The 24,445-nt window shown below is 31.5% G+C and overlaps 1 protein-coding gene across 1 annotated transcript; it reads left to right on the top strand.

The window, feature by feature from the left end:
* Positions 1–13,225: 13,225 nt before the first annotated feature.
* On the top strand, positions 13,226–13,916 carry LOC114423152. Its single transcript, XM_028389781.1, has one exon. It carries the CDS (start codon positions 13,294–13,296, stop codon positions 13,639–13,641), a length of 348 nt encoding a protein of 115 aa, XP_028245582.1. The 5' UTR covers positions 13,226–13,293; the 3' UTR covers positions 13,642–13,916.
* Positions 13,917–24,445: the final 10,529 nt, after the last annotated feature.

The raw sequence follows: 24,445 nt of genomic DNA, 5'->3' as shown, positions 1-24,445 counted from the left end.
TGATGATCAACGTATAGCATCTGTTGACTTAAATCATATCTGAATGAGAGTGAGATAGCATAAACTGGTCCTGTGGGCAACTTTGGTCTCCCACCAAAGTGGGAGACGTATAAAGGCTAACTGAATATGGGTTTGCTTAAGCCTAACATGATTCAAATTTCACGTGGGAGCAGATCACTTTGCTCCAATCCTCTTTACATTTATTTATTTTACTTGGTAGTTTGCAATTCCAGTGATCACTTAGTCAATATATTGACCTAGTGGCTTTTGCCAGACAAGGCTATGTACAGACATTTTGGAGTCTAAGGTGAAAATGTTAAAGGGATCTTTTTTTTACAAGAATTTTAAAGAGACTTAGTATATTATATAAAATATCAAACTTTATATTAATCTTCTAGCTTTTTTAGCTGTAAAATCATTTATCAGAGTTTTATAATTAAACAATTCTAACACTTCACTTTCAATAAATAAAATAACTAACTCATTCAATCTATCTTGTAACATTGTTGATTTTAGATATGATTTAAGTAATTTTAATTTTGAAAAACTTCTTTCAACAGTAACAACTGTTATAGGGATTGTCAATAAAATTCTATATGCAATGTAAACATTTGAAAAAGAATCTAAAGTTTTAATATAATTCAATATTTCTATTGGTGTATTAATTTCTTCTCTTAACACTTCTCTTAATATTTTCAATTCTGAAAATAAATCAAGACCATCGATATTATTTATGTTGTCAATATTATATATAGGTGGTTGTTCTATCACGTTTTCACCATTGTCAGTATCATCTCTAGGTGGTTGTTCTACACCGTTGTCAATATTATCTATAGGTGGTTGTTCTATAACATTTTTCTCTTTGTTAGTATGATCTATCAGTGGTTGTTCTATTATATTTTTACCTATTGAACTTGCTTCTTCGTCAATTTTATGAATAATAACAAATTTATCAAGGGCACCATGTTGAGATTCAATTAGCTTTTCAATTTTTCGTTTTTTCTTCAATTTTTCATAACCAGATTCATACTTTCTATTTGACATTTTCTTTTGTAAATAATCAAAATAAAAAAATTAACTAGATATTAAAGAAATCTAAATAAACTAAACTCTAAAATAAATATAGAAAATGATGATCGATGAATAAAACGATAGAACCTGGAATTGGAAACAAATAGAGATTTTGTTGTTTAGATGTTGTGTCAGGCGCAAGGGTGTTACGTGATACGTGTATTGCTGCGTATCTAGAGTCATGCCCGTGAAATGAATTGTTTCACCAATCCGGGATGGAGATGAAAGGCTCTGTACGCGGGACGTCGGGATGTATGCGGTTTATAGGCGTTCAGAATCCAGACGATGTCAAATCCAGAGAGGTTGAGCCGTGGAAACAAAATTTGATCAACAGACAATAGGTTTCATTCAAGGGAAGGAGAAGAATATATTTTTTTTATGAACAGAAGATGAGGAGATGAAAAAACGTGAAGAATGGAGTCCCGAGAGTGAGATACGTTAGTTAGGAAATTAAGATGGGTTAAAGGAAAGTTAATAGGGATTTACTTTTTTGGGATAGATAAAATATTTTAAATGACATTAATTGTGATATTGGTTAATTTTTAAAAAGATGATATTAATTGACTAATCTTTAGGAAGAGAGAGATTACAAACAATAAATCATATCTTAACAAAATTTACGGCTTAATAATTTAAATTGATTACAAACAATAAATCATATCTTAACAAAATTTACCGCTTAATAATTTAAATTGACAAAAAAATATTAAAAATGTAAAAAAAAAATGAAACTCTTGAGGGCCTAAGACAAAGGCCTCATTTGGCCTTTTGGTTTCCACAGCCCTCTTGCCAGACCTAGTGGCTTGCTGCAAAATTCTATGTCAAAAGCTTTGCTATATGCAGGGAAACTTACACTTGAGTTTTTATGTTTGAAAGTAATTACTAATCTATCTTTGTGGATTGCATCGGTTAGTAGCTTTTGACTTTAACTTCGTGCTACACATGATTCCTCCATTGATATGGATTATCTATACATCAGCATTTTGATTTGTACAGTTTGTAGCTTTCTCTTGGCCAATGCTGGAGTTGGTTCTACAACACTATCAATGGTTAGTATTCTAATTTTACTTTTGTGCGTATGAATTCACGTGACTGTTCCCCTGTTTTTTGAAATTTCATCTTTGTTTTATAGAATCTGCAATTCATAGCATTGGTATTTCGTTTCATGCAAATGTAATGTCCAACTTGTAATAAACTGCATGCATATGCTGCTGTTAAATTTGCAGATGCATCCCTTCATACTCTGAGAGGAGATGCTGGCATCATTGAATGTGCATATGTTGCTTCACAGGGGCAAAATGACGTATGGGGTTTTTTTTACAAACTTATTCTAAAAAATGATCCCTTTTTAAATATATTCCTCAAAGGGTTTTTTTTGTAAAAAAAAAATCACGTGATATCGTCATTCCCATCAACGTAACTCCACTGTTCATGTCAGCAAAAAAAAATCACATGCCAAGTGTGTTTCGCCATCACCATTGACAAAACACACTGCTTGCGTGGCATGCATATTGCCAACTCCAACTACGTAACATCACTGCAACAACATTGTTTATGCAGGAAAAAACATTCATGTGTCATGTGGGTTTTGCCAATGATAGAAACGAAACACACTGTGTATGTAGTAGCATCCCATGACCATGCCATGCATCCGTTCCGCTAGCAGCATTGGCGAAAAGTAACATAAAATAATAAGGAAAGACGACACACAGAAAGATTTAGTGCATCTTTAATTTGACTGCAGTGGCCAACAAGGAGCTTTAAAAGGTTATTGAAGGAAAATGCAACATGTATTTATTTGTATATACGTAATAAGGAGGGATTTTTTTATTTTGATGTGCATGAAAATTAAACAATTTACTGGAATACTTTAAGGAGGGATTTGTTCACACATATATATATTGAGATTTATTGTTTGTATAAAAATTATATTGACATTTTTATTATTTTTATATTACTATATTATTAAAAAAATATTAAATATTAAATCAAATTTCTGTAATATGGAATTTATTCATTAGTATAAAATAATTAAAATATGCATGTTTTTCAATACAACAATAAATTTAAAGTTGATAATGTTGTTTTCTTGAAGTCAAGAAGTTTAAATAGAAAAATTAAACTAAATAACAAAACTCAAATATAAAAAAATAATTGTCACTAAAACAACTCAAATTATTCCATTATAATTATTTTATGGGATTCATTAATTTAACATCCTATAAAAAATATTGAAAGTAAAATTAAGTGGATGAATGAAGTAATATAAATTTAAGAACACATATTTAAGATGCTTTAATTTATATTTAAGATGTATTAATTTACTACAGACTGACAGACAATTTATTTTCCATTAAATAATGTCTATAGTATTGCAGGTAAACCTGGCACTTTTTTTTAATCAAGGTAAACCCGGCACTTAACTTTCGGTATGTAGTAACATTTTTTTTCCAATGAAAGTTATATAGTTGAGCTTATAATATCATAAACACTTAAAGTTTAAAGTTAAAAAGAATACTTTTAAGCATATGAAAATGATAAATATTTTTTATAAATTATTTTTAATCTATTTCAATAAATTTCATATCACAAGTATAATTATGGAAATAAACTTTCTAAATTAAATACTTACAACATAAACTCTCTTATAATAATTAAACTTTTGTTCAATACTAAGTGCATATTTATTTTTCAGTTATAAAGGGACGTTTGGAGAAAAATGAAATTTACAGCATTCTGATTATTTCTTTTGTAAAATTAAATTTGTGAATCATTAAATTTATTTCGATTCGTGCACTATATTTTAAACTGAAATCAAAATATGCACTAAATCTTTCCGTGTTACTTTATGTTACTTTTCGCCAATACTGTTGACGGAACGGAAGGTGCCGCGATGCATGACATACCATGGGGATGCAGCTAACATGCACAATGTGTTTTGTTATTATCATTGGCAAAACCCAGATGACACGTAAATGTTTTTTCTGCATGATCAGTGGTGTTACGCAATTAGAGTTGACGATATGCATGTCACGCAAGGAGTGTGTTTCGCCAGTGGTGATAGTGAAACACACTTGACACATGTGATTTTTTTTTGCTGACATGAAAAGTGGGATTACGTTGATGAGAATGACGATATCACGTGATTTTTTTTACAAATCAAACCCCTTGAGGAATATGTTTAAAAATGAACCTCTTTTGAAAATAAGTTTGTAAAAGGAATCCCATGACGTCATTTTGCCCTTCACAGGTATATAGAAGCCTGTTTTATCTTAGGGTTGGAGTCTTACTAACCCGTGATGTAATTCTATCCCTGTAAGTATACTGTGCAACTCAGTTAGTTAGTTTTGTAAGAGTAGTTCTAAACTGACACTGAGTTACAGTTAGTTTTAAAATGGTGTTCCATTAGGTTGTTAAAAGGGCGTTGATAACCAGATCTTAATGATTATTCATATATGGCTCTTTTTTAGTTTATGGTTAGCTCTTTTAGTGAGCAGCTCTACTTTTAAATAGAGGTATGCCATGGCTAAGGTAACTAGACTATTTATAAATGGATTTAGGATCAGACACCACTAACCAATCTAATTTTGAAAAGGTTCAGGCTTTACTTTCAAAAATTGCTTGACTTTTAAAGTGTATGAAATATAGCTGGCACTCTTATCGTTTCTTGAAATATAGCTTCTCTTATATAATTCTTTTTTATATTTAAAGTTATAGCAACCACTCTTATAAAAATCTATGATTTTTTTAAAACACTTAACAAAGTTAGTATAAATGTAATACTTTTCAAGCAATTAAAGAAATTGGTGTGGGAGTAAATAAAATATAGGAAGATCAAGAGAAATTAATGAAATATCGTGGATCATCAATGTAATTATAAGAAAAGACTTTATGGAGTCACACAATGACCAAAAAAATTGTCTTAAACAAAGGAGAGTAACTATTAAAAGAATTGATGCGTAATGAATGTGAGAGGATTTAAATAATCTTTGCAAATAGTGTCTCAAATCCTATCCCATCACTAAAAAATTGATACGTAATTTAAAATAATCATTTTCATTTCTTTACCTTTTATACATTATCCTTAATGGCCTTAATCCTATTCCTTCGTAAAATCTCTTTTCTATGCCCCATCTTATTGTGTAGTCGTCTAGGCTAACAAATTGTTCTCATATGTATAGTAGACACAAAAGAGGTAGGCGTAGGTTCTCGATGGCGGCAGCCATGTACATGATTGGCCATTGTTTTGATTCTAATCATAACCTTTACACTTCTCATGATCAACATAGCCAAACTGCCAACAATGACAATCGTTCACCTCTCAATCAGGTCATTATGATCCGCATAAAGGGGACAATCTGCAACTGTGGCTTTGATCTTTACTATGACATGTATTGTACAACCCACGAACTCGACAGGTACTTGCACCGTGGTGACCCTCAACTTTCCATGATCACGCACGACACTTAGAAGAGCAGCTAGTCAATGTGACTCCTTGAAAGATGTAACTTCCTCAAGATCAGACATGTATATATTAACCTAGAGAAAAGATCACCAGGTATGTTTTTCAATTACTTTACATACAGATACTTAAACACCTTGGGCTCATTTGACTTAATGGTGGAGTCCTTTTTGTAGATATCTCACCTTACACTAGGATAGGAGGTCAAAGATCCTAGTGAGACAAGGAGAGAAAGAAGAAAGACAGACAACTTTTCTGGAACTTTGCAGGAACAATTGGCGCCCAGCGCAGGACCAAGTAAATTCAGAAGATGAGAATGTTAAGTACTTAACCTATCAGAGCTATTCTTTGATGTAATGTTAATAATTTTTTTCTATTTATAATTATTCCAATTTACCCCTACATCTACTAATACACTATAACTTTGGTTCCCTGCATGAAAGAGTCTAATTTATCTATTTTCTCTTCCAAATCCCTTTGCAGAGCTAAAATAGTAAATTACATTAAGAATAGAGATGTATAACAGGCTAAACAAATATCAACTTATTCCTAGTGATGACTTTATTTAGATACTCTTTCCCGGTTCTATTAGAAAATAACATCTCTCAACGCTACTCCTAAAACTTACCATGCAAATGGGTGATCAAGGCGCAAACAATAATATTAAGTACAAGAAAAGATAATGCAAATATAATATTCACAAATAGATAGAAAGAGAAATTACATTAAGAATAGTTGACGGTCAAGTTCCCAACAAAGGAGAGGTTTAGCCTCTTATAGTCATAGAAGGTTTTATAATTGCAAGAAGGGAATATTTAGTGAAGGAGAATAAGATAAGAAAAGGGGATGAAAGGAAGGAATAACTCCTAACGATTACTTCTTCTTCTTCCAACCTTTGTCTTCTATAAGAATTTGTATTCTCTTGGAATTTTTGTGTTTTTTAGTTCTTCTCTTTTCTTCTATTATAGGTGCAGATTAGCTTAGTACTAAGTAGGTTTCTCGCCCTGAGCACGTCTTTACTTCTTGAATTAGTCTATTTTTCTTAATTAGTTTATTTTCCTTAATTAGTCATGTTTTCCTTAATTAGTCTTCTTTTAGTCATACTTTCCTTAATTATCCTGCTTTTTGGGCTTTATTTTACTCACAAACATAATAAATTCGCCACTGTTAATATTCTCAGCACAAAAACTTAAATGATGTTAATTTAATAATTTTTTGCTCAAAAATGAAGAATTAGGAGAGAGAAATTACAAATTTCTATATAATTTAACCCTAAAATGCTCATAATTAGCCGTTTTCAATCATGGGTATACCTTTGCCCATAACCTAGAAGTCGTTGAATATTGAAAGATATGATGGTACATCAGATTCGGATGAACATCTAAATGCATTTACAACTCAAGTAAACTTCTATTCCAATGACAACATTTTTTTGTGCAAGGTTTTCCCCACCTCCCTCAAGGGACCAACGCTTACCCTTATGATTTATTGATTCATTCACAACCTTAGCCCAATGTTTCAGACCTTTGGAATGAGAGATTTTTCAAGAAGATTACTCATCCAATATGTTCTCGTTGACGTCGACACTTTCTACAACATTCCAATTGGAAGAGAATTGTTAAATGCTCTAGGCGCGACCATCTCAACGTTGCATCTTGTGATGAAGTTCCCCAACCTGAATGGCGACATCATCACCATTAGAGCAGATCAGATGGAAGCCCAAGAATGTTATGCTAAAAGCCTTCTTGTCAAATCATACATCCTCACTCCTGAGAGGCACACCAAATTTGTGACACCCTCTACCCCAACACACATATAATTAAGAAAAACATATAAAAATTCAGAATTTAATTAAATCACTTTTATTCAAATCACTTGAACAAATTCACATGGGTAAAAAGGTCACATTCGCTTCACTGTTACCAAATAAAACTTATTAAAAACATCTCTGGCTCAAAACAAGGTCGTCCAAGTTTACAAAAGAAATTAAGTTAACAACAGAATAAAATAAAGTAAAATGACATGTTTGGAACATCATGCAATTAAAACAGAAACCTTTGCCCCAATGTCACATCCTATTAGAGCATTGTGTCTCAGTGTCCTCTAGTATGAGGTTCTTTAAAGTCATCTGCTTTCACAAACACAAGGTTCGAGATTATCATAGGATTCAAACACAAACAACATATAGGGAGTGAGTTATCACATTTCTAAATAAAATACATATAAACAAAGACATAAGCAAAATAAATTATAGAAATATTTATAACATAGTTCAACTTAATACAATCCACATCACTTCACCACTTTATCATTTAAAATACATTTTCAATCACCAATTACATTTCACATGAATCACACATTTGACTCAAAATTTAACAACACTCACCAATTTCATAGTAAATAATTCATAGGCATTATGCAACAATTATACTAAGACTCAAGCTTATATGCAATGTGATACCATGTTAGTGAAAAACAACACTAGGGAGTTTAGGAGTACATAACAAGACGCGTCACACAATGGGTATGTCAAGTCACTGTCACTAAGCAAAATCATAAGGTAATCAATCAAGGTCACTCTATTTTGCAAGAATACTCCAACCATATGGGATCAACATAAACTTAAAAAAACACTTAAACCGCATGTATTTACCCTCAAGACCTAGACTTCGAAGAATCTGATAGGGCATCACTTTCCTAATTCAGGTCTAATCCCTAAAATAACTTTTGCACACTAACACTGCTCATGAATTATACAATACCCACGACCTCACACTTGTTTTCAAACACGTTTACACACATTACGCTACAATTAAGCACTTCAGGTTCCTAACTTGGAACCTTACACTTTCCTTTTAACACCTCACACATAAACACTTTTCTCAAGGTAAACACCAGTCGAGTCATTGCATAATTCATAACTCACAACACAAGTATTGTCACATCAAGTATTAACCACACACTTATTCACAATCATATCCCATGTCCACAATTTAACATCTCACAATGTCACAATCCACAATCACACGTTCGCGTGTATCCACACATTAACACATGCTCAATTTATCCCCTACACATAATTTCAATCATAATTCCATGATCCCAATATATCAATTTATCACGCTAATCTAGTAAATTTTGTCCAAAACATAAACAAATTATACAAAAATGCTTCTCACAACATGAGTAGTAAAACCCCTCAAACAATTTCACTTAATCATATCAAAATAAAAGGAATTAAAATCATAAGTCAAAAACACGAAAACAATAAGAGCACTCAATTTTATCAACCAATTCACATCGGAGCATCAATTGGTCTATCAAACACAACAATCTTGTAATTATAATTGTAAAGGAAGAATTGCAATATAACAAACATCCCAAAATAAACCCGAATTTGATTCTCTAAGGATCTCTACACATGTTCATTTTAACCCCAATTGCAATAAACTCATCCCTTACCTTTAAGAGGGCTCACGTGTGCAGTCCAACAGTGATAGTAGCATCTCTAGTAGTTCCTTAAGATTCCTCAAGCTTTTCCTCTGATTGCTTTGCTAGGCTTTTCAAGCGTTACAAAGAAGGGGAAGGGATTAGAGCTTCCATTTTATTGTCTCTATGCGAGGGACATTTCTCTCTCCATAAATATTATTTCACAAATCTTGATGTTGGGGATGTGTGAAAATGAGTTATGAACCTGGTGTTCAAATTTCACCACAATCCAGTAGTTAACAAGTCCAAAATCGTAGTTTTACTGGGACATGTGTGGGTGTATGTGGGAAAAAGAAAAGATTTTGGGAGAGGGAGAAAGGAAAACGAATTTGAGAGGAAGAGAGAGCGTAGAGACTTATCGTACTTGTAAAAACTGACCCAATATGTTTCTACTTATAGTTAAGGTACTCTTAGCTTATTATTTACTCTATTTTTCTTTATTTCATTATTTTATAAAAATGAACTCTATTTTACTCCATATCAAATGAATAAAAAAAACATCCTTTTATTTTCTAAGAACATATAAATAAAACATCCATATCAAATATCAGTATGCACAATTTCATGAAGTCGAGTGCTTCTTGTAGCTCCTTTCTTTGTATGTTTTGCTTGTTTTCCCTTAATACAACTCACACAAATATTTAGATTCGTAAAATCTAGATAAAGAAGAATTTTATTCTTTATTAATATTTCCATCATTTCTCTAGAAATTTGACCTAAACGTTTATGCCACAAGAAAACATATCGTTCATTCACTAAACTACGTTTAGTGCCAACATTATGATGCAGAGTTAAAATAGTTTTAACATACAAACTATCTAATTTCAATTTATATAAATCATCACAAAGAATACCAGTACCAATGAAATGATTATGCTTAAATAAATTGAAACATCCATTGTTAGAATTAAAAGAGTATCCAGTAACATCAAATTTAGATAATGAAACTAAATTCCTAGTGTCGAGTTTTAAACAATAAATCTCGACTGCTTACACTGGAGTTTCACTCTATTCCCCATGAAGACGAACTTCTCATTTGGGCTTAAGGTTTGGACTGTAAGGAATCCCTGCAAAATGTTAGAAACAAGAGTCGTACATCCAGAATTAATCCACCATGTATTATGAGGAACTTCAGTTAAGTTTGATTCAAAACATACATGAGCATTAAACTCACCTTTCTTTTTGAACCAAGACTTACACTTTAGGCTATCCTTCTGGAAATGTCCTGATTTCCTACAAAATTGACAACTATTACCCTTTGATACCTTCTTCTGGATTTGCATAGAGTCGTCATTGATCTTTAATGACCCTTTTCCTTTATCATGCTTCTTCAAAAATTTCTTTTCAGCTCCTTGATTCCCTTGGTGGCTTGCATAATGGACTGAGTGACTTCTTGATTCTTAAGTCTCATTTCTTCCTGATCTAACATATTGTGCAATTTATGCACATTTCATTTATCTTTCATGGTATTATAGCTCATTTGGAACGGGCTATACTCAGACGATAATGAGTTCAAAATAAACTGAAACAAGAAAGTTCTCATTCACATTCATTCCCAAGGTCTTAAGTCTTGCTGTAATGTTTTCATCTCTATGACATGTTCATACATAGTACGTGAACCATCAAACTTCATGGTGGTCAATGTACTCATTAATGTCCCAACAACAGACTTATCAGCTGTTTGAGAGCACTCTCCCACTGACCCCATAAACCTTTTAGCATTTTCAATTTTAGGGAGAGTTGTTTTAATACTGTCTGCAACAGTCATTCTCATCAACATTAGGTTGAGTCTGTTAGATCTTTCCCAAGATTTATAATGGACTTTCTCTTTATTGCTACTAGCATCAATAATAGTAACAAACTTCTCTTCCAACATAACAAGATCATGATCCAAAACATCAAGGTGAAATTGGACTTGCTCATTTCAGTCAGAGGAGTTAAACCCATTAAAATTGGCACAGATGATACATAAGAATTCAGTGAATTGAGAACATGTATTACATAATAAAATTCACATAAGTGTTTTGAGACATAAAATATATGTCATTCAGATAATGGTCAATGTATATTGATGTTCTCCTTTGGGTGATACATCAAGACACAACATACAAACATAATGATGCTAATAAAAATTCTTAACATTATTTGGCAATTAAATATGCACCAATTAGTAGTATCTATTTCCTTTGGGTATATAAATAAAGCTAATGATACACACAAATCGCCTACAATTATATTCATTAATTATAAGAACAACTAATCAACCTTTGGGCGATCCAAAAATGCCTTATAACAATGAATTTCAATTACTCATAAACCAAGAATCATATAATTTAGCATTCATTATTCTATGAGTAATTGAAATAATCATTAATTTGGAATCAAATAACCTTATAAATTTGGCCACTTTGGTGACTAACCAATTCAACATACATTTAATTCCAACCAAATATATATGGTCTACACATACTTATTGTTATTAACAATTCATAGTCATTCTATTAATTTCATTCCAGGCCATAAAATAATATTCACATTTATTTATGTTTTTGCATTCAAACACATTCAAAGGAACATGCAGCATATACATATTTATTGCTACCAATAATTGCAAAACATTCACGTTAATTTAATTACAGAACATAAACTTTCAATCCTTTAATCACGTTTAATAATCATTTTTCGGAAAAAATAAGCAAGTGGGATTGGAAATAGCAAAAATAAGGTTGTAAATAGCAATTTTCAAATTTTCCTCACAACTTTTCAAAAAGCATTGGAAGCTTGCGGTGGGTCACTTTCTCCATATTATATGTTAAAGGGGGAAAAAATACCAACACCAACCACCATTGATGACAAATAGAGGGATTTCGCTTTTTCTTACTTTTCTTCCATTAAGATAAAAAAAAAGCGCACATGGCAGCAACTATCACGGGAACATGATGATGATTAATATCCTGTCCATAACTCCATTAGAAATAAAAACTGGCAGCGTCAATGACTTTTTCCACATTCAAAATACATTAAAGGAAAAACCAACACTAGTCATTATAATCAAATTAAATTAGATAACACAAAAGGATAAATCTAAAATCTTTCTCCAAATTTAATATATACAATTCAAAGTATCCACTACGGAGAAACATCATAAGTTTTTCTTCATTAAACGCAATCAAAATAATATAATTTTACGTATTTATACCATTTTCAATATAAGATTTCATACTTGCAACCGAAAAAAAATCTCTAAATTTCATAATTAGGGTTCATGCATAATTGAGAAAAATTAAATCATTCTTGGAGAATCATAAATTTCATTCTGATACCACATGTAAAATATTAAGGGATTTCCTAGATTATCAATTATAGGAAACCAACAAGATCTTGAAATCTATGATTCTCACAAACAATAGATAAACAGATAATGCGTATCTTTCTCCGTAGGAAGACTTGTACCTTTCTCCATAGGAATACTTCTCTCATGTGTACTTTGATTTCCTTGAAAGAGGAGAAAAATAATATTTCACTTCCTTGGACCTTTCTTTGTGCCTCTCTCTAGGTTTGTAATGACTATGAATGAGAGAAAACACTTTTCTATCAAGAAGGGACCTTATTTCACGTTAGTGATATTAATCCCCTTTTATAACCATTACTCTCATCGATTAGCAATTACCTCTAAACATTTGTCCTAATTGACCCAATTACAATTTAATCCTTAATTATTATTATTTATTTATTAGTCCCTACATAAGTCACATGTCTATCATATGAGACATTAATTCTAACACTCATCACTCCCATTGCTCTTGCTCAATTAATTTGGATCCAAAGGAAACCAAGGCTTGCAACTTTGCAATTGAAGCGTACAAAGAAAAGAGAGAGAATAATGAATAGAGAAAAAAATGTAGGTAGTGTTTTGAACAAAGTGAACAGTTTACATGGCATTAGTGCTTACATCAATCGGTTAAAAAATTGTTCTTCATCTTAATTTTTACATTCTACAATGGAATGATGGTGAAGGGAATGAATAAGGAGAGGAATGGAAGGAAAAGAGACCGTAAGTAAGTTTTGAAGATGATTAATAAAAGATATATTACTAATATATATATATATATATATAGTACCTGTCCTTGTCGGGTACTAAAATTAAATAGCCGTATAGAGGAACCGGACGGGTCTATATATTAATTTAATCAACGGTGGATAGTTAGTGTCTATTTTTGTGATATAATATCTCTCAAGATTCTGTAGCAGCGAGAAGCAGAGTAGCGGATATGAAGAAGCAAGCATCAAGCACTTTCCTGATGTGGGTTATGGTGATATCGCTTCACGCACATCTCATCATTGCAGCTGTGTCTAAGTCTAATGGCACAATTTCCGTGTGCGATGGCTCCGTAGAGGACTGCCTCAACGTCGTCCACTTGGACTCAGAGCTTCTTCCCACCATCTCCAGCTCCCACTTCCGCAGAATCCTTGCTGGAAAATATGATGGAGTTACCAACGATGCACTAATTCCTGATAAACCCTTCAAGGGATGTAAAATCGGAGAAGCTTATCGTAGCTGTCTGGCCCAAGTTGAAGGTAGAGCGAGAAACTGTGCCATCTACAAGAGGGGTTGCTAATGAATATCTAAGGTTGTGATCGCGCCGAGCTATTTGCGTGTTTTAATGCTTTTAATTTGTTTCCTCTCTCTCTCCACTTTGTTGCTGTGCTGTGTCTCGATTATTGGGCATGTTTCCTTATTGCAAGAATAATTTCATTTACTGAACTGGACAAATTTCGGGGAAGAGATTGTGAACATTTATATGTATGCTTTTCTGCTTTCTATTTATTGAAGCCTGAAATGTAACTATGTATCCTCTCTTAATAATAATGGATTGTTGGATTCTAACTTCTACTCCTCCAACTCGACTCGTATAAAGGAATAAATAAAAGGGCTAGAGCTAATTTTCTACATGGTAAACCATATTGCTTCGCTTTTTGAGACATGGGGTTCAAATTATATTATAAATTATTATATCGAGCATTTAGAGAGAAATATTAGAGCGGGTAATAATCCTTCTTCTTAATCCCAAGTAGTTTGCTTGTTTATTCATAAAATGTTGTATAATACTGTGCATTTAGAAAACGCAGTTAGAATTTTTGATAAAATTTAAGTATTTCTATTAATTAGGAATAAACTAAGGTTTAAATCCAGTAAAAAAAAAATCCTTAGGTATAAATCCAGTAAAAAAAATTCCTTAGGTATAAATACGCTAATTAATAATATAGATGTGCCGTGCATGTTCAAGAAAAAAAAATGTTGTTATCTACAAGTTGAAAGGTTAATTGAAAATTGCAAAATTAACTTTTAACTAAAATTTTGAAACTACCAAGTAAATTTATCAAATTAGATATATGTATTTCCACCACAAGTAGAGTTTGAATGCATATGCAAGCTTGAGAATGATGAATCAAATTATCATTATTTTGTAATTTTTTTTGTATGGTGATGAATCAAACTATAAATTTTTAAAGGCACATACTTCACTCCTTTTCATCAATTCAGGTAAAACAAGGATAGTTTGATTAATTATACAAAAAAAAATACAATATGATACACAGTTACATATCATGATTTCCACGCCGTTGGCCAAGTATTCTGCTTGTTTATTCATAAAAAGTATAATATGTAAATGATTAAGGGGTTTCTTAGACTACCATTATAGAAAACCAATAGGATCTTGAAACCTATGATTCTCACAAACAATAGATAAACAGATAATAATGTATACCTTTCTCCATAGGAAGATTTCTCTCCAATGTATTTTGATTTCCTTGAAAGAGGAGAGAAATAAGATTTCACTTCCTTAGGCCTTTCTTTTTTACCTCTCTCCGTTCGTGATGACTATGGGTGAGAGAGAACACTTTTCTGGTCAGGAATGGGATCTTATTTCACGTGAGTGGGTATTAAGTCCCTTTTATAACCACTACTCCCATCAAGTAGCAATTAACCGTAAAAACTTTTCCTATTAAGCCCAATTACAATTTAGTCCTTAATCATTAATTATTTACTTATTAGTCCCTACATAAGTCACATGTCTCTTACATGAGATATTAATTCTAACATTCTCCCACTTGGCTCTTGTGACATTAATAAGCATTATGAACTAAATAAATAAATAGATAAACTAACATAATGCGCATTAAAAATGACTAAATTGCTCTATACATTGGGTACATCATAATTTCATGATTAAGAATAGGAACTAATTTGAGTCATGACGGTTGTACATCATCTAATCGACATAGTCCATTCCATGTACTACAAATTAGTCTTTTCCTTAATATGACCATTAGTTAGGAGTACATAATCGGTCCAACATAATATCTTCATTCAAGACAAAACCTGTTAACATTATTCTAATACAAACATGCATGCAAATATAGAGAGAACAGGTAATCAGAAACATATCATAAATGAGCTCGGAGTGTCAGCAAAATCACATAAGGTAAATTACACTTAATAATCATTAATAACAATAATGCTCATATTTTTAACATGTTCTATAAATGTTTTGGACGGTAATCCCTTTGTCAAAGGGTCAGCTATCATAAGGTTTGTGCTAATATGTTCTATTGACACTCTTTGTTTATGAACTTCTTCTTTCACAGCAAAGTACTTCAATTTCATATGCTTAGCACCCTTAGAGTACTTGTCGTTCTTAGAAAAAATACTGCTACGGAGTTATCATAGTACATATTCAGCGGCCTAGCAATACTGTCGACAATTCGAAGCCCTGAAATAAAGTTTTGCAGCCAATTAGTCTGAATTGTAACCTCAAAACATGCTACAAATTCAGCTTCCATGGTGGATGCAGCAACAACTGATTGTTTTGCACTCTTCCACAATATTGCTCCTCCGGCTAAGAGAAATACAAAACCAAGAGTGGATTTTCTTGTATCCACACATCCAGCAAAGTCTGAGTCTGGATATCCAATCACCTCTAGGTGATCAGACCTCTTATATGTAAGCATGTGGTTTTTTGTTCCCTGTAAGTATCTCAGAACTTTCTTTGCAGCTTTCCAATGTTTCATTCCTGGATTACTTTGATATCTTCCTAACATTCCAATTGCAAAGCTTATATCTGGTCGAGTGCAGGTCTGAGCATACATAATACTCCTAACAACTGATGCATACAAAATTGCTTCCTTTTGCTTTCGTTCCAGATCATTTCTAGGACATTGTGCGAGACTAAATTTGTCTCCTTTCTGAATTGGAACGGGAGATGCTAAGCACTTTTCCATCCTAAATCTCTCTAGTACTTTATTGATATATGCTTTTTGAGACAAGTCTAACAATCCTTGTGATCTACTTTGGAATATTTCTATTCCTATCACATAGCTTGCCTCACCCATATCCTTCATTTCAAAGTTACTAGAAAGGAACTTCTTAGTCTCATGAATAAGACCAAGATCATTAGTTGCAAGCCATATATCATCAACATCAGGATTAGAAACATAACCTTACTCCCACTGACCTTCAGATATATACACCGATCAACAATATTTTCCTTAAATCCAAAGGAAATGATGGTATCATTAAATTTCAAATACCATTGGCGGGAAGTTTGCTTAAGACCGTATATTGATTTCTTTAATTTTCACACCATGTGTTCCTTTCCTTCAACTGAGAACCCCATTGGTTGGTCCATATAAACATTCTCCTCTAAATCTCCATTTAAAAATGCAGTTTTCACATCCATCTGATGTAGCTCCAAGTTATAATGGGCTATTAATGCCATGATAATCCTGAAAGAATCCTTTCGTGAGACCGGTGAAAACGTCTTTTTATAATCAATGTAATCTTTCTGAGTAAATCCCTTAGCAACAAGTCTAGCCTTATAACGTTCAAGGTTGCCATGAGAGTCACGTTTAGTCTTGAAGACCCACTTACAACCAACTCTCTTACAACCCTTTGGTAATTCTACAAGGTCCCAAACACCATTATATTTCATGGAATCTATCTCTTCTTTCATGGCATTTAACCACTTCTCAGAATTATCACAACTTACAGCTTATGAAAATGAAACTGGATCATTATCATTAATGCTTAAGTTTGTTTCCGTTTCATGTAAGTATACCACATAGTCATTCAAAATAGCTTGTCTTCTTTCTCTTTGAGACCTCCTTAATGCTACTTCCTGCGGTTCTTCCACAATGGGTTCATTATGTAGCATGGGCTCATCATTGTGTTGTACTTCTTCATTACTGTTTGTAGCAATAACTGAAGGAGTGATCACCTTACTGCTAGAGGCAAAAGCTAAAGGGACTTGCACTCTAACTTCTTTAATTTCCACTTCTCGTGGAACTGTACTCCCACTGATTTCACCATTTTCAATGAACCTTGCATTTCCAGTTTCGACAATTCTCATACTATGATTAGGACAATAAAACATATACCCCTTTGACTTTTCTGGATAACCAATGAAATATTCACTGATTGTTCTTGCATCCAATTTTCTTTCTTGCAGATTATAAATTCTTATTTCTGTCTGGCAACCCCAAACATGCAGGTGCCTTATACTAGGTGTCTTATTTGTCCACAGTTCTAAAGGTGTCTTTGGAACTGCCTTACTAGGAACCTTATTCAACAAATACATGGCAGTTTTCAAAGCATACATCCACAAAGATACGGGCAATGTTGAATTGATTAACATACTCCTAACCATATCCATTAAAGTTCTGTTACGCCTTTCTGATACACCATTTTGTTATGGCATACCAAGCATTGTGTATTGCGCACAAATGCCTCGTTTCTGAAGAAACTTAGCAAATGGACCTGAGTGTTGTCCAGTTTCATCATATCTTCTGTAATACTCACTACCTCTATCAGATCTAATAATTTTCACCTTTCTTTCTAATAGTCTTTCTACTTCATTCAAGTAAATTTCTAAAGCATTTACTGCTTGAGATTTCTCATGCAGTAAGTAGACATAACCATAACGTGAATAATCATCAATAAAGGTGATAAAGTATCTTTCCCTTCCGAAAGAACTAACATCAAAAGGTCCACAAATATATGTATACACAATTTCAAGAAGCTGAGTGCTTCTTGTAGCTCCTTTCTTTGTATGTTTTGTTTGTTTTCCCTTGATACAATCCACACAAATATTTAGATCCGTAAAATCTAGATCAGGAAGAATTTCATTCTTTATTAATCTTTTTATCCTTTCTCTAGAAATGTGACCTAAACGTTTATGCCACAAGAAAGCAGATCATTCATTCATTAAACCACGTTTAGTGCCAACATTATGATGCAGAGTTAAAACAGTTTCAACATACAAATCATCCAATTTCAATTTATATAAACCATCACAAAGAACACCAGTACCAATGAGATGATTATACTTAAACAAACTGAAACATTCATTACCAAAATTAAAAGAGTATCTAGTAATATCAAGTTTAGATAATGAAACCAAATTCCTAGATAAACTAGGTACATAAAGAGTTTCAAGTAAATCTAAATGATATCCAGTGTCGAGTTTTAAACGATAAGTCCCGACCACTTCTACTGGAGCTTTCACTCTATTCCCCATGAAGACAAACTTCTCATTTGGGCTTATGGTTTGGATTGTAAGAAATCTCTGCATAGTGTTAGAAACATGAGTCGTAATCCACCATGTATTATGGGGAACTTCAGTTAAGTTTGATTCAAAACATACAAGAGCATTAAGCTCACATTTCTTTTCGAACCAAGACTTTGGAAGTGTCCAGATTTTCCACAAAAATGACAATTATTGCTCTTTGATGCTTTCTTCTGGATTTGCATAGAACCGTCCTTGATCTTTAATGGTCCTTTGCCTTTATCATGTTTCTTTACAAATCCTTTTCCAGCTCCTTGATTCTCTCGGTGGCTTACATAATGGATTGAGTGACTTTCTTGATTCTTAAGTCTCGTTTCTTCCTGAACTAACATACTGTGCAATTCATACACATTCCATTTATCTTTCATGGTATTATAGCTCATTTGGAATGGGTCATACTCAGACGGTAATGAGTTTAGAATAAACTGAACAAGAAAGTTCTCATTCACAGTCATTCCCAAGGTCTTAAGTCTTGTTGCAATGTTTGTCATCTTAATGACATGTTCATGCATAGTGCGTGAACCATCAAACTTCATGGTGGTTAGTGTACTCATTAATGTCCCAGCAAGAGACTTATCATCTGTTTGAGAGCACTCTCTCACTAATCCCATAAACTCTTTAGCACTATCGGTTTTAGGGAGAGCTGTCTTAATACTGTCTGCAACAGTCATTCTCATGAACATTGGGCTCAGTCTGTTAGATCTTTCCCAAGCTTTATAATGAGTTTTCTGTTCATTGCTATTAGCATCATTAATAGTAGCAGGCTTCTCTTCCAATATAGCAAGATCAAGATCCAAAACACCGAGATGAAATTAGACTTGCGCATTCCAGTCAGAGAAGTTAAGTCCATTAAAAATTGGTACAGATGATACATGAGAATTCAATGAGTTGGGAACAAGTATTGCATAATAAAACTTCACATAAGCATTTTGGTACATAAAATGCAAGTCATATATATATAATTTACTCAGATAACAATCAATGTATATTGATGTTCTCCTTTGGATAATACACCAACACACAACATACAAACATGATGATGTTAATCAAATTTTAACATTACTTGACAATTAAATATACACCAATTAGTAGTATCTATTTTCTTTGGGTATATAAATAAAACTAATGATACACACAAATCACCTACAAGTATATTCATTAATTATAAGAACAACTAATCAACCTTTGGGCGACACATAAATGCCTTATAACAATGAATTTCAATTATCCATAAGCCAATAATCATATAATTTAGCATCAATTATTCTACGAGTAATTGAAATAATCATTAATTTGAAATTAAACAACCTTACAAATTTGGTCACTTTGGTGACTAACAAATTCAACATACATTTAATTCCAACCAAATATATATGGTCTGCACATACTTATTGCTATTAATAATTCATAGCCATTCCATTAATTTCATTCTAGGCCTTAAAATAATATTCACATTTATTTGTATTTTGCATTCAAACACATTCAAAGGAATATGTAACATATACATATTTACTGCCACCAATAATTTCAAAACATTCACTTTAATTTAATTATAAGGCATAAACTTTCAATCTTTCAATAATATTCAACAATAATATTAAAAGGAAAAAGGAGGCAAGCGGGATTGGAAATAACAAACAAAGATTACAAATAGCAATTTTCAAAATATTCATTCTGCCTGCAAGGACTTATTTGGTACGCCTCTTCAAAACATTATAATTAAAAGTAATCCTACGTACCTACACCTACGTACACTGCGCAACTTTTCAAAAAGATTAGAATTAAAGGTAACCTACTGTACGACCACGCAACTTTTCAAAACATTGGAATTATCCTTTCTCCATTAGAAATAATTAATGGCTTTCTCTACTTTCATTCTAGTTAAATGCTTAACGTGCATAAATGGCGCGGCAGAAGCTTTCTCATGAAGTTTTATATATACAGAATTTCATACTTTTCAGCGAAAAATATAATTAACACGAAATACACGTTATCAAAACATGTAATTGAAAATACATGTAACATAAATTAAAAATCCTTAAATTTCATAATTAGGGTTTATGCATAATTGGGAAAAATTAAATCATTCTTGGAGAATCATAAATTTCATAACATATGCTCTGATACTATATGTAAATGATTAAGGGTTTTTTTTAGACTATCAATTATAGAAAACCAACAGGATCTTGAAACCTATAATTCTCACAAATAATATATAAATAGATAATAATGCGTAATTTTCTCCATGGGAATACTTCTCTTTGGTGTACTTTGATTTCCTTGAAAGATGAGAGAAATAAGATTTCACTTCCTTAGGCCTTCCTTTTCTATCTCTCTCCGTTCGTGATAGCTATGAGTGACAAAGAACACTTCTGTGGTCAGGAAGGGGATTTTGTTTCACGTTAGTGGATATTAAGCCTCTTTTATAACCACTACTCCCATCAAGTAGCAGATAACCCTAGAAATTTTTCCTATTAAGCTCAATTACAATTTAACTCTTAATCATTAATTATTTACTTATTAATACCTACATAAGTCACATTAATTCTAACATAATATGGATTAAGAAAATGCAGTCATGGCAAAATTTGTGTTGCTATTAATGATGGAATAAAGGTAAGAGATCGCCTACGTGAGTGGAAAGCACCATGCACCCTACATAATTTTAGTAAAAACAATGTATATATTAAAAAAATTCTAACATTCATCTTGCGGAAATGAATGGTCTGACAAGGATATCCCTTATGAATAATTCGGAAATTACAAGGCGTCACATCCTTAGGTATAAATAAGTTAATTAGTAGATGGGTCATGCATGTTCAAGAGAAAGTAGTTAATGTTAGCTAGAAGTTAATTAGTAGATGGGTCATGCATGTTCAAGAGAAAGTAGTTAATGTTAGCTAGAAGTTGAAAGGTTAATCCACAATTGCAAAAGTAACTTTTAACTAAATTTTAAAATTACCAAGTTAATTTATCAAATTAGATATATGTATTTTCACAAAAAAAAATAGATATATGCATTTAATAAAATGAATTATTGAATTAATTAATAAACATAAAATGAAATGAAATAATATATTTATAAATTTTTAATATATCCTCAATTTTGTTGATAAAATATTTTTATATAACTAGTTTTTTTAGTTTATATAATTTAAATTCTTATATTTTTTAATTTTTTTATTGAAAACTAAAATGCTAAATAGTGTAATAATTAAAATAAATAATTTTATGTTAAAGGAGAAATTTGAATAAGAAAATAATGTAATATTACAAGCTAAAATGAAGAACTTTATTAAAATATTACAGATATATAAAAATATAATAAATAACAATACCTTGTTAAAAAGGTTCTAAAACGACTGTAAAGTATAAAGTATTTTTTATTATCAGTTTGTAAAATAAAATATATAAACTAATATTCGAACACCAGTTAAGAAATAAGTAACAAGAAGTTTGTAAAGAAATATGTTAGGAATTTGATAGAGATTACGGAAGAGTATATTAATAATATTTTAAATATTTTTTACTTTTAATTAATGCTGTTAAAATATTGCTTAAATCAAAATAAAATAATAAGATAATCCGGTTTATTAATTATTGGACAAGTGAATATCCTCAGAGTCTTAGTCATCTAATTGTACATATTTTCATAAAGGTACTAACTACTAAACATGTGAACGCAACGGGAGTTATGTGCATATGCATATGTGAATCTCAATAATGATCGCGGTTTGTCTTGACCTCTAAATGTTGATTATGAATTCTCGGTGCCCCACTTTGTCAAGTGGTTTATAATGGGCTCATTAAAATGTAAAAGTTGATTATTCTCGGTGCCCCACTTTGTTAAGTGGTTTATAATGGGCTCATTAAAATGTAAAAGTTGATTATTCTTTATGACGAATTCTCCGTGCTCCACTTCGTGGATTGGAGTTATGTGCATATGCATATGTGAAACTCAAAAACACGAGGAATTCTCCTTGCCCCACTTTTGTTAATGTGCCGCATTATTATTCTCACAATTTAATGAGATATTCAAACATTTATTCTAATTTTATCACATAACAAATAATTTTATGTTAAAAATTTAATAATATATTTATTAAAATTAAGAAAAAAAACACGAATATTTTAATAAAACTATCCCCCAATAAATACTAATTGTCTTCAAATCAATCAATTTGAAACAGAGTACCATAAAAAAACCGTGGTCCAGCTATCAGTGGTCATACATAAGCCGAAAGAATTAATTGGTTACAAATTATTTATAAGCAAAGTTGCACATAAATAAATAACAGTAATTATACATAATCACCATTTATTTTAAAGCGAAGGTTAACTCGTGTGCTCATGCTATCTCCTTAATAAATATTTTCTTCTTTTAATTTTTTAATTAATACACCATTTTGAATTCTTGAACCATTTTTTGTGGGTATGATGATATCACATTAAATGCAAGAGTTTTTGTCATTTTTATTCTAATGGTAAAAAATTTTGTTGGTTTTTGGATTTTACTTGTATAGAAAAATATTTATTTTTTTAAAAAAAGAGTTATTGAGAATTCTTCCCCTAGAATCCAACCTTTAGCATAGAGAACTCTTGAGAAAAATAATAGTAAATTTGGTGGATAAGGGTTATTAAGCTCAAGAATCCCATTAAAGATGCTTAAGAGTATTGGTTAGCAAAACTCTTATTTTAAATACCCCACTAATACCTTTCTTTTTTCCTCATCTCTCTCTTCTTATCATATCATAAACTCTATCATATCTATATTTTTTAAAACTCTTTTTAAGTTTTAGATAACACATTAAATATCTATCAAACATTTTCCAATAAATAATAACCACAATCCAAGGCCATCTACTCATAAACTAAAAAAGTTTCTATCAACATGAAACAACCCACCAAAACCAAAACTAACACTACTAGAAAATAGGCTCTTAAGATTATTTTTTTGACTTTCAACATCGGTTTTTTAACCGATGTTGAAACCACCAACGTTATCAGTTTTCAAAAAATTGATGTTAACATACACTACACAATATCAATTTTTGTAAAAAAACCGATGTCATATAATAAGCAATAGAGCAAAAAATGTAAAATATGCAAAAAAAAATAACATCGATTTCTTGAAAACCGTGTTGTGATACATAAATCAACATCGGATTTTAAAAAAACTAATGTTGTCATCTACCTGACGACATCGATTTTTCTAAAAATTGATGTGAGATGTTGTCAGAAATAAAACAACACCGATTTTCAAAAAAACCCATGTTGATTTATGCACTACAACATCGATTTTTGGAAGAAGAAAAAACTGATGTTTTTTGCTATTTTTTTAACATCTTGTTTGTTGTTTTTAATATTACCCAACCTACAAATTAAAAATCAAACCAATCCAAGCAGTTTCACAGTACAAATTTTTATATTATTAATGAATAATTACTCTTGATTGTAAGAAATAGTTAAAAAAAAACAATAATGTCAATACATAAAATCTTCTACTATAAACCGAATCTAATTAAACTATCTATTCAATTGTAAAATTCCTTAAACACCTATTGTTTCTTTTTTCACTTCGAGATAACATCTTGTTTATTGAATGCAAAAATGCTTTAATGTCTCTAATTCCAAATAGTCTTGGATCAGTAAAATACTGCATGATATAATAAAATATAACTTAATCAGTATAAATAATAACAAGTATAACAAGTAAAATTAGTTTTGAAGTAAACAATCACCATTTCTCAATTATTCTTGAAACCTCCTAGGACTATCATTGACATTCAATGCATCA

Source organism: Glycine soja, chromosome 8 (assembly GCF_004193775.1).
Source record: "Glycine soja cultivar W05 chromosome 8, ASM419377v2, whole genome shotgun sequence".
In the NCBI taxonomy this organism is placed as follows: domain Eukaryota; kingdom Viridiplantae; phylum Streptophyta; class Magnoliopsida; order Fabales; family Fabaceae; genus Glycine; species Glycine soja.
The sequence above is the reverse complement of the archived record's forward strand: the minus strand, read 5'-3'. Positions and strand labels throughout refer to the sequence as shown.